We start from the raw sequence: 12942 nt of genomic DNA, 5'->3' as shown, positions 1-12942 counted from the left end.
TCAAGTGTAAAAAATGGAACCATTTTCAAAAGTTTTGAAAATCAAGTAAACCCCATGCAGTTATAAAGAAGGGTCATACAAAAAAGCAAATTGATCAAGGAGTGTTGCAGCAGTCCACTTTCTATGTAGATGGTGCATCAGTAATTGGTTAAAGAATTGATGCAGTGAATTTGTTGGCATAAAGCGAAGTGTTTTGTAAAGTCTGGATCAATAGTATATTTCCAGAGCTTAAAGTAGACACTGGTTCAAAGTGTAATGTTATATCAGCAGACACATTTGCTATAGTGAGAACCAATGAACAACTCAATGTGGCCGGTATTGTGAAACTTGTTGCTTACAGAGGTGAAGAAATTCAAACTGAAGGCTCAGTGATGTTTTCATGTTATTTGGCTAAGAAGTGTTACAGCTTGTTATTCTATGTAGTTTAAAGACCAGTACAGTGTTCATTAGGTCTCAAAGACCATTTTGAGAATGAATCTGCTTTCTTTTAATAAAGAAGTTCATCACAAGTGCATATCCTAGTTCCAATTTTTCTGAAGCCATTTTCTCAGAGTATCCTGATGTTTTCGATGACAAGTTGGGCAAGTTCCAGTTGTGTACTCCATGAAGTTAGACCAAGAGGTAAGTCCAGTAATTAGACCAGCAAGAAAAGTTCTGATAGCTATGCTTCTATCGTGATGTGTGCATATGATAAAGCTGCTTGAACAGATCCCACAACGACTTTTCTATTGTATCCAAAGTAGGAGACCAATACTGACGTAAAAGGAAAGTCAGACCCTGAAGGGCAGTATGAAGGCTTCATACTGTTACATCATCTTAAGTATCCATTCCATTTTTGACAGATGGAAAAGATTAATGTGAGTGCTCCCCATCATCCATTCTGAGGTAGGGGTGGGGGAATAAGATGCCTAAGAGACACCCGGGGCTCTCAGAATAGGCAAGGTCATTGTGATGACAAAACTGTTACTTTTTTTTTGGGGGGGGGGGTTGCTAAGTTTGAATGTACAAGCCTTGAAAAAACTGAACTACACGTCTAATGTGTGTGTTCCTGTTTCACCTATACTACTGTTAACCAAAACAAACTGCACTGTGTAGTTACTTTTCCTTAACTGTAACATGTATATACTTACTACATGCTATTTATTGTAATTGTTATTTATTGCAACCTGTATTCCTCTGTAATTACCACTAGTATCCAAAATCTCTTTTACTGTATTGTAATTTTTCTTGTATCTTGTATTTAAGCATTATATGTGAAGCTTTTCTCCTTGGGTCTCTGTTGGAAAGGGGGTTTCACCCACTTAGAATTTCCTGGTAAACAAAGGCAATAAATAAATAAAATAAATTATCCTCTCTCTCTTCAGTACTATAACAGAATGGCCGTAGCAGTACTGACGCATCCAAAACTTAACTTTTTGACTGAGGAAATGCAGTGACAGAAGCTCAGTCATATACCTTAAACAACCTTGTCAATTTAAAGGCTGGATGTTTTCATTATGAGAACACTGGAGAGCTAACACTGTGTACACCTTCAAGTCAGGCAGCAGGAAGTGACAGATTCAAATTGCTGAGGTATATATTGCCACACACACTGGAAGCATTTCAATTTCTGAATCAGGGTCTAAACCAGAAGCCCTACAACACATCAAATATGAACTCCTGTTATTATAAGCAGAATTACTCTAAATATTTAAGACACACTGACTGATGGCATGTGGATGGCTCTATTATATAGAAAAAAATTGGAATAATGCCATAGAAAGCCTCCTTTAACCTCTCCAGCAATCTCCTTATTTGTAGCAAGTACATGGATAAGAAATACATTACAGTTATACCGAATGTGCTAATAGACTAGTCAATTTTAATTTCCTTATTTCCAGCTGAAGTTGCTTTATCATTAATAGTGCAGTATTACTGCCAGTGGTGGCATTCAGTGTTGCCAGAAATCTCTTTACATCTTCGGTATAACAGTATACTGAATACAAACAATTTACTGTACTCCCCCGCCTTTTCCATTTTGGGAATCACTGAAGACAACAATATAATTAGCAACCATCACTAATGAAAAGCAGCAAATGCATAGTGAACAACTGTAACAGCAAAGATTCTGTGGCTACAACTTCGGAAGAGCACTTATTACTACAGCCTTACACTGAGCATAATTTCTTTCATCTTTCCTACCACATCCTCCACCCATACACTGACCCCTGGTTTCTTCCAGCCCTCCTCTTCCCTTCATTGATTACCACAACTGCTCCTTTTCATATGGGGAGAGGTTCCCAAATTCTTGGTAATTAGTGCCTTAGAGCTACTCAGTCCTAAGGCTGGGGGGAGAGGTCAGAAGTCATAGAGAGCCATGATCAGGTATTACAGGCATCATATTGCTGCTAGGCAGTCACAACACCGAAATGAGAGAAGTGACATCCATGTCCAATTAAGTCACCTTGTGTTGAGTGTGCACCCAGAGTTGCACCCTGGATGGCTTAAGAGCCTGTAAACCCTTAGTAAGCACCAACAGTCATGTAGGCCATGCTCTAGTAGGATAGGACAGCTGGCTGCCAGATACTCCTTCCTATCCTCCCAGATCATCTTCTAGAATAGGTCTATTTCCCAAATCTGAGTCAACTGTAGCACAGATAAATGCTTTTCCTGCATACAAACACTGTAGCAAAACAGTTTAATGAAACATGGAGAGCTCTGAGGATTTCTGCAAATTTTATCAGGTGCAGCAGATCATTTTTTGAAAAATGCAGCTTTAATTGGTGGCATAGAGGGGAAAAAGCTCAGACAACAGCCCAGGTGACCATAGGTTGATTAGCAGCTAGGAAGCTTCATGACACAGCCATGGAAGGAAGGGCATGCCAATCCAGGAGGAGGGTGGAGTGCATGAGCTCTGGGGCACACATGTGTATTGTAATTCTCTTGTGGAGACCAGAGAAAATGCTATGCAGCATCTCCTCTTGGTATGAGGAGCATCCTCTGGCCATCTGCCTTTTATGGAAATGAAGTGCAGTGCACTACTGATGCCCATTGCATGTCCCATCCAAGGGCATCCCTGGGTGTGTGCAAAGAGGAAGGGCAAAATGATAAAAACCAAAACAACTTCTGGTGGTTACCTGCATGATGGTCTCTCCTGGCCAACCCCCTGCACCAATGATGGGGAGTAAATGGGGTGACTGGCTGAAAGAGTACTGATGATCCATAGGTAGTGGGGGCAATGATGTGTAAAAACAAAAACAGCAAATATAATTTTGAAGTACCATATTTGCATGTTACCAACCTCTACTAAGTCAATGTGCTATGCCAACAGATAAGCCATCACAATAAACACAAAGCAGACAATACCAACAGACAGTGCATTCTTGAAAATTTTCAACAGGAAGTGATTATGATGTTACTTGTTCTGTACCACAAAGAAAACAAGTGGGCAAGAATATCTAATCTTCATGAGCATCTGTTATCTAGGTAAGCAGGCTGATCGCATCAACCCCTTTTTGTTTCAATCTAAGTCACAGGTACACTTATAACAGTAGTATCAGTTTGGCACATACATTATGGCAAAGTAGAAATATCAAAAAATGGGACAGATAAGCATAAACAATGTACATTTAAAACATAAGATAAACATTTAACAGCATAGTAGACTAGTGTAGCATCAACACAACAGAATAACAAACATGAAATAACCAAGTACAACGCAAAAACAAGACTATTAGAATGAAAATGTACTTACTTTAACATTATCCATGGTACTTAAACCTTTAATGAAACTGGTGAGATTTCCAAGCAACCTGTCCAATGAACTCCCCTTAAATGCAAAGCAAGATAATTAAAACCAGAAACATGAATTTTTGTGAATTTCCTAAGGCTTAACACATTCAAAACAAGTAACTAAAGCCATCATCTGAACTTTATTGCACACAAATGCCATATTGCATATAGCAGAGGTGAGGCACAAGGGTAACTGTTAGTTTGTTTTCCATTTTAGTTTCAGAAATGTTGCATTTTACAAATATCTCTATCCTTATAGGTTAACTCTTCATGATATAACTGCCAAATTAAAGAAAAAGGGATAAAGCCTTGACTATGTCCCAAATATCCTAGATTTGACTAATGACCGAGGTACTGAAGGATCCCACCAGGAAGGATAGGAATTATCAGCAGCTAATATCAGCAACCCCATCCTGGGAGGAGGGAGACTGCTTGAGCCAATGTAGTATTAACACCTGGTGAAGGGCTGGATAGACCAGACCCAAGGGATTCAGTAAGAATGTGGAAGCATATTTGCACTGGGACTGACACTGACAACTCCTGCTTAAGCAACCATAGTACACCCATCACAAGAATAAGAGGCAGGACCAAAACTTCAAAATCCCTGCAGTGATGGTCTCCAATGCTGGCCCTTTCTCAACTCTTACATATCATCTGGATTAACATGGCACAGGAGAATGAATGGGATGGTGAGCTGGATGAGGCATGACTGATGTGCAGAAGATTTATGTGAGAAAAATAAAAAAAAATCTTCAAAATGTACTCTTCATTTTCCTGATACTTCTCGGAGTTAAGACAGCAAGGTAATAATGTAGAAACTCACCATTACTTTTAAGAAGGTACTATTACATGAGATAATACATCAGACATCAGTGAAGTCTGCTGCATGAGCCACATGGAGCAACATCTCCCAGAGTTGGCCTTCAGTATCTACTTCTACTCATCTTCCCCAACATTCTACATCCACTTTCCTTTGACAATGCACTGCATCTATTGCACAAGTCCTCCTTTCCTTGCATTCTCTCTAGCGGTATCCATACTGCCAGTGCGACAATGCACTGCATCTATTGCACAAGTCCTCCTTTCCTTGCATTCTCTCTAGCGGTATGCATACTGCCAGTGCGACAATGCACTGCATCTATTGCACAAGTCCTCCTTTCCTTGCATTCTCTCTAGCGGTATGCATACTGCCAGTGCGACAATGCACTGCATCTATTGCACAAGTCCTCCTTTCCTTGCATTCTCTCTAGCGGTATGCATACTGCCAGTGCGACAATGCACTGCATCTATTGCACAAGTCCTCCTTTCCTTGCATTCTCTCTAGCGGTATGCATATTGCCAGTGCTGTAAAACTTTCCTCACACTCCATGCTCCCATTTCACTTTACCAGCTTAAGTAACTCCGTTGCTGCACAATCTTATCACATAAATGTCATCTCCTTATGCCTCTCAAACTAAGCATGGTATTCTGGATCAGGCCTCACCATACTGAATAATGCAATGAGATTACACTCACATCTATAGGAGTTACACTTCCTGGATTTCATTACTAACCTCATACTATACAACATGAATTAAATGGGGTTGAATTAGCACACATTTTTATTCTAGATTTGCACAGTGGTATATCTCCTAACTCATAATACCCTTTGCTACCAGCAAACTGCACAGCTTTAAACCTTTTCACACTAAATCTTTGCTGACACCTACTTCTGCCTTGCAATAATGTAAGTGTTACAAGATAATGCAGCGTTAGTGGTGCAACAGGTAGCACACTGGTCCTTGGTGCTGGAAGACTAGAAGGCTGTGGGCTTTCTTCTCATTTTGGGTAACTAGATTACGGACACTGCAAAGCAGCCTTGGGGGTGCTGTACTCCTGAGTGTGCCTCCTTCAGATGAAACAAACTGAGGTCCCATCTTTTTGGGCTGGCAGTAGCTCAGATGGATGTAAAAGATCCCATGACACATAATGAAAAGAGTGGGGTACTTTATATGCAAAAAGAACTCATTTACAACACATTTAAATATTACAAATGTACAATATATAGATATACAAATCTATTTACACATATGCATAATTCACTTTACAATCATACTAAATATTTATCCCTATTAGACCCCCACTTCTTTTATCCATAGACATATGACTAATATTTTGGCTAAAATCCATTTACCAATAAACAATTTCATTTATTCTTTCATTCCATATAACCCACATAACATAAAAATAACTTTTTAATCTATTCTTTCAACATATTCTTTAAATATGTATATTACAAAAATAGAAGTAATCATATCCTTGTCTATTATATCCACTTATTTTACATCTTCAAAAACAATCTTTAGCTTTCCCCATAACTTTTTTACATTTAAACTACATGTTCCATAGTTTCTTCTTGACAACATAAACCAACATTTTTTTGGGTGGGCAGGCTGACGTACTGAGAAGGAGAGTTGGTAGGAGTCTTGTTCTTTTTTCTAGTTATGTGATCAGAACAAAGGGAAAGTCGGTGCCATTTTTGCTGAAGTGTGTCAAGGCTGCTGTTGTCCATTAAGCCCAGGTAGTACGATTGGGCCTGGGTGCGCTCTGAGCATTTTTGATCTTCAGCGAAACCATTCTCCTCAGATGCCTTCTCTGCTACTAAACTGCAAAGAAAGCTCTCCTGCCACTTTTGAACGGATGCCCTGAACTGCCCGTTTTGTAAAACTGTGACCTGCCTGCCTTTTGGAAACTCAGTCAGAAACCCACTGTGTAGGTAGTTTAAATAAACCATGGAACTGTATAACAATTATCCCCCTGTAAACTGACCTCTTGTGTGTGTGCTTGCAGCCTCCCACAGCCATCAGCGCCCGCATCCCTCCTATAAAGCTCCCTGCATCCCATATGTATAGTTCACTCTTTAGCACCCAGCTTCTACCCCATTTCTGCCACTAGATGTCAGCACTCTCCAGGATAAGTATTTCTCTTATCCTACTTTCCTAAATTACATCGCATGAGCTAGTAATCCAATTATCCTATCTCCTAACCAGTCACTCTCTGTCCCTGCCCTTAGTTTTTCCCCTAGCTCAGCACTTACTCCAGTACAGCAGGACTAGCCATTGTCCATAGCCTCTCTCATAGATTGATTTCCTCCTGTAGAATTCTCCTCTCCTTGGCTCTACCTGCTCTGTTCACCCTGCGGACTCACTCCGCTCCCCTACCCTGCCCCCAGTTCCCAACAGCCCCCAGTACTTTTACATTTATTCCAGACAGTAGTCTCCTCCCCTCTTTTACCACTCCACTCACAGTCCTCCTCTTCTCACCCCACCCCTCAATTAAAAGCCACTCCCCTTATACAATTCACTATACTCTATTCCTCTCCCCTTCTCCATTCTGTATCTTCTACCTCTCCTACATTATACCTCTCCCTCTACCCCATCTTATAAACTTAAACCATCTCACTATGAACTCCTCATTACTACTTACCCTTCTCATCCCCTCAACCACCGTGTTAATTCTACTATACCATACTACCCTCCTATTCCTCCACTCCTCTTCCCTCTTCTCTCATATCCTACTGCACCGCTCCCAGCCCCCATCTCACCCACACAATACCTCACTTCCATACCATCTCAGCCTCATTAGTCCAGCCCAATCACCTCTACTACTACAAACCAAAAACATTCCTCACCTTAGCAAAACAACTTTCCTAAACCTCTTTCATATCATCCCCAACACTCAAAAGGAAAACTAAATCACCTACTACCTTCTTTCTTCATCCACCTACTTCTAGCAGGTGATATACACCCTAACCCTGGACCTAGTACTACTGACAACCCCATCCCTCCAAAAACTACCAGCCTCAAAAGCCTTAAATTAGTTACTCTCAATGCCCAAAGTTTACAAAATAAAGTAACTAGCTTCCATGCCTGGCTTAACCAGAACCAACCTGACATAGCAGCCATCTCTGAGGCTTGGTTAAAACCCTACATCTCTGACTCAGAAATTCTACCCCCTGGTTACCAAGTCATTAGATATGACCGCATGAATAGAAGAGGTGGAGGAGTAGCCTTGATATTCTCTAATATACTCCCCATTATTCCATACCCAAATCCCATTCCTCAGTTTAACAATGCAGAACGTGAAATAGGTGTGCTACAAATGAATAATCATAGAAGTATCTGCATCATATCACTCTATATTCCCCCAGGTAACAACACTACCACTTTAGAAGAAATCTTCCAATGGGCCTGAACTAATATTAACCTAGAGACCTACATTCTAGGTGACGTTAACTTAGACTGGAATAAAATTAACAACCAAAATCCCGCCATATCTGTCAATCTCTTCAACTTTACTCAATTTACTAACTCTATCACCAGACCCAACAAAACCAATCCTCCAGGATCCACTCTGGACTGGATCCTAACTACCCACCCTAACAACATATTAGACTCAGGCATCCTTCCTGACTATTAGTGACCACCTGTCTGCCTTTATCTTCCGAGCAACCCATTCCTCCCCTCACCAGCACCAGTATATACATACTCATAACCTTACAAACTTCAACCCTACAACCTTCTCTAACACCCTTAAACAAACTGGAACACTCTAAAAACTCTCCCTCTAGATAATGCCGTCGATTATTTCAATTCCACCTTCCTAAATGTACTTAATACCCAAGCTCCTCAACGATCTAGAACAGTCAATCCCAACCCCACACCATGGCTAATCAAGGAAACCAAAAAACTTATGCAACAATGAGATAAATGCTGGAAACTTTCTCAGCACAATAAACATCCTGAAACCCTCCTTAAATATAAGCAACTCCGCAACCTTACCAAAAGACTTATAATCAAGGATAAACAATTCCACTATATGAAACTCCAAACCAACCACTCCAAAAACCCCAAACAATTCTGGAACTCCATCAACTCACTCATTCATCCAGGCACCAAAAACAACCCTTGTCCTGATACTAAGACTGATCCAGAAATTGCCTCTCTTTTCAACTCCTTCTTTATTAACTCTATAGCTGAATTAAGTCCTTCCCAAATAACTCACCCACACAAGTTAGTCACTCTACCCCAGCCTCTACACCCAACCCACCCCTACCTTTGAACCTGATCCAATTCCAACCTCCTACATAAAAAAAAAACTCCTCAGCAAGCTAAAACCATGCTCCAATGCCCCAGATAACATTCCCTCTAAATTCTTACAAATTCCTGCAGACAGCATCACCCTCCCCATTAGCATCTTAATCAACAGATCCATAGAAGAATCTCATGTCCCCAAGCTTTGGCATGCTGCTTTTATACATCCTCTCCACAAAGGTGGTAAAAATAATACCTCAAACTTTTGCCCCATAGCCATCCTCCCCCCAATATCAAAAATATTGGAAAAATGCATTCACACCCAACTAATGCCCTTCCTAACCAAAAACCATCTAATCTCTCAAACCCAACCTGGCTTCCATCCTGGCCATAGCACTATTACTGCTCTTCTCTCATTCTTAGTCAACCATGCCCACAACTCCGGAAAAATCATTTCTACAGTTTTATTAGACCTTTCCAAGGCTTTCGACACTATCTCCCATACCCATCTTCACAGCCACCTTGCTAATTTAAACCTTTCTCACAATTCCCTGTCCTGGTTTTCAAGTTACCTATCTGATAGATCTCAATCTGTAAAATGGAAGAAAGGCACCTCAGACTTCCTTCCCACTCCTACTGGAGTTCCCCAAGGATCTATTCTTGGCCCAATGCTGTTTAACATCTTTGCCAATGATTTCCACTCGGCCATCCCAAATACTAAAATAGTACAATATGCTGATGACTCCACTTTAATCAGCTGTGCCACCAACCTCCCAAAACTTCAATCATACACACAAACTGCCTTCTCTGCCACTGAGGACTGGATGTTGCAAAACCATCCATCTCTAAATGCTAACAAATCCAAAATACTACTGTTCACTCCCTCAAAATCCTGCCCACTTGATAAGAATTATTTCCAAATTAGAAGTCACAAAAATTCTACTATAGAAATTGTTCCTATGCTAAACTACTTGGAGTCACCACAGATGAACACCTAAAATTTGACACGCATATTCAACTAAACAAAGAAAACTCATCAAAAACTCAGCCTACTATACAGAATCATCTACTATCTCACTACTTCTACTAGACAAACCCTTGCCAGTGCCTACCTTTCTCCCCTCTCTATTGTATGGTGCACCTATACTAACTAACTTATCTGCCTCCATCTCTTCCAAAATGGAAAGTTGTTACAATAAAATCTCCAAATTTGCCATAAAAGCCAAATACTCTTCCCACCATTGCTCTGCCTTCCACTTACTTAACTGGCTAGAACTTCCTAACCATCTCTACTACCTACACCTTACTACTGTCCATAGGCTATTTAACCCTACTATATGCCCTGCTCTAACGTTCTACAACCATACACCCCTAACAGGCCACTTAGATCTTCCCACCTAAACCTTCTCACAGTCTACAAACCAATCCACCCTGCTGGATGGCACCTCCTGTCCTTCTCCCTAGCCAAAAAATGGAACTCCCTCCCTCCTTCTCTACGAACTATTGTAAACATTGACAACTTCAAATCACATCTTCATTCCTACTTTTTCTCTAACTGGAAGTGCAATTGCACCTTCCCCACCTAGCCTTCTTCTCTCCCCATTCTAAATCTTATTTTCCCTACTTCCCCTTTGCCTACTACTTAACGCCTCTAAAAATGACTCGCTCTTCAGCGTTATCCCATGTACATTTTGGATACATTGTATCTAGTTTGCTCTCCCTGTTCTCCTCTCCCTATCATTTGTACCTGCTCTGTCATAACTACCCAAACAAGACACATTTTCTATACAACCTTTGGAATTTTTTCCTTTCAACATATGACTTATATGCTAAGTTACCAATGTACCAGTTCATGTCTCTGTTTTAAAATGTATCTGTACCCTCAGTATTAACTGTAACTTGCTTATCTTGTGTATCTGCATCACGAAGGATACTTTAATCTGAATATTTAATGTTTACTATGTAAAGTGGAGCTTTATCAATTTACCTGTTCATGTCTCTGATTTTATAATGTATCTACACCCTCTATATTAACTGTATTTTGCTTATCTTATGTATCTGCATCAGGAATTGTAACTTTAATCTGAAATTCTAATGTTTTACTACATAATGTTGGAGCTTTTCTCCCCAGGCCTCCACTGAAAACAGGCTCCTGAGCCCAGTGGACCCCCCCCCCCCGGTCATCAAACTAAAATAAATAAATAAATATTGTATCATCTATCTTTTTATATGGCATATTTCCTTTTACTGACAGTTTATCTGTTATCAGTCTCCACAAAAATCTTGCCATTCTACTTTCTGATTACACCATTTGCTTTTTATTTTTTATAGCTTTAATGTTTTCATCTGTTAGATTTTTCCATGGTTATACATAGTAATGTTTTATCATTACATTCTTATACCGTACTTTATCAATTATTTTCTACAAAATATTTTTTCTTGGTAACATTTTATTGCTTCATTTATACACTTTTTTTTTTAACCATACCCCAAAATTTATCATATTTATACAATTTTACTACTAATCTCTCATCTTTTTCACGTATCCACTAACATTTTGTACAAATGTAAGGAAGCAGCATATACCACTGGATTAATTAACCCTAAACCTCCTGTTTTATTTACATACAAAACTCCTCTTTTTACTGTGCTTAATCTAGAACTCCACATAAATGAAAAACATATCTGCAATAATTCATTTTCAAATATTGCTGGCAACATAAATTCACTTGCCAAGTATATTATTTTTCCCAACAGTACTGAATTTATCAAATGAGCTTTTTTTGAGGGATAATTTATACGTTCTCCAGAAAAGAAATGTTTGTTTTATTTCTTCTGTTTTTCCCATTTAATTCTACTTGCATCTTTTCGTTAAATTTTCTACCCACACAGAAATTTCTTTCAGTGTAACATATATACCCCATATCGTTATAACATTGCCTAAACCTTTACTTTTCTTTTTATTTAAAACCACCCCTATCACGTCTACACACTCATTTGTGCAAACAACTACTTTTATCCAAATTTAGTTTTTTTTTGCAATTATTATAATGTTATCTGCACATCTTGAGAAATGGAATTCTTGACCCTTCAGGTGTTTATACCCTGACTCCTCCATTTTGTGACTTCACATGCTATAGCATTCATAATTACTGTAAACTATATAGAACTCATTGGACATTCCTTTCTTACACCACTCTTCATATGTACCTCTTGGCTTAACCAGCCATTTACAAGTACTTTTACTTTATTACTATAATATGACATACATAATTTCCTAACTTTCTCACTTGTATTATATTCTTTCATTATTACCCATAAGATTTCATGTCCAATTGTATCAAACACCTTATTGTATCAGTTGCATCAAATACCTTATTAAGGTCTCCTATCACGATTTTCACTTCTATTCAAAATATCATCCACAACTTCTTGAACTATCAATAATTCCTGACAACCCTTTATACTATACATACCTTCCATAATATTTTCCATTTTAGTTTCAAATCTTTTTTGTATTATTTTCAAGAAGATCTTATAATCATTCAATATTATCAATCTATTTTTTTTAATTGTCCTCCATCTTCCTTTCTCCATATGAATTTAAGTATTCTGCTATGCAATTCTTTATAGACAAGACCACACCTGGAACACTACACAGAAAATGTTATTCAATAATTTGTGTGAAGGATATGATGGCACAGAAGAAAATTCTGTATATAGTGATACCAATTTATATAAGACAGTGGTCTCACAATCCACACCAGTACTGTTCCCAAATGATATGCAATGGGTGGTTGTCCTTAACAGTGGACAGCAGGTGTGCAGTGCTATCTCAAGTAATAGGTAACACTTGCAGCACCAATATAAGATTTATGTTGCGTTGCAGGGGATACTTGCAATCACTGGCTTACCAGGACAATACCAACCTTGCACCAGCTCAATGTCTTCTAGTGCTATCTTACTAACAGTAACTAAAACTTGCCCAAGATTATTTTGTAAACAGACACGAACATAAACCTCAAAAGCTACACAAAAAATGTTTTCTGTTGGTTTAATAATATTTCACCAACACCTCCTTTCTCTACCTTCATGGTCA

The 12942-nt window shown here is 39.0% G+C and overlaps 1 protein-coding gene across 1 annotated transcript in view; it reads right to left on the bottom strand.

Annotated features, from left to right (window-relative positions):
• The window catches only part of ABCA7 (ATP binding cassette subfamily A member 7), an 882362-nt gene that overhangs the window by 209111 nt on the left and 660309 nt on the right, over positions 1-12942 (bottom strand). Inside the window, exon 34 of the mRNA XM_044053819.1 lies at positions 3734-3808. Coding sequence (XP_043909754.1) covers positions 3734-3808 — 75 coding nt within the window. The remainder of the gene's footprint in view (positions 1-3733; positions 3809-12942) is intronic.

The sequence above is a fragment of the Protopterus annectens genome, chromosome 13.part0 (assembly GCF_019279795.1).
Source record: "Protopterus annectens isolate FY-2018-M chromosome 13.part0, PAN1.0, whole genome shotgun sequence".
Lineage (NCBI taxonomy): Eukaryota > Metazoa > Chordata > Ceratodontiformes > Protopteridae > Protopterus > Protopterus annectens.
The sequence above is the reverse complement of the archived record's forward strand: the minus strand, read 5'-3'. Positions and strand labels throughout refer to the sequence as shown.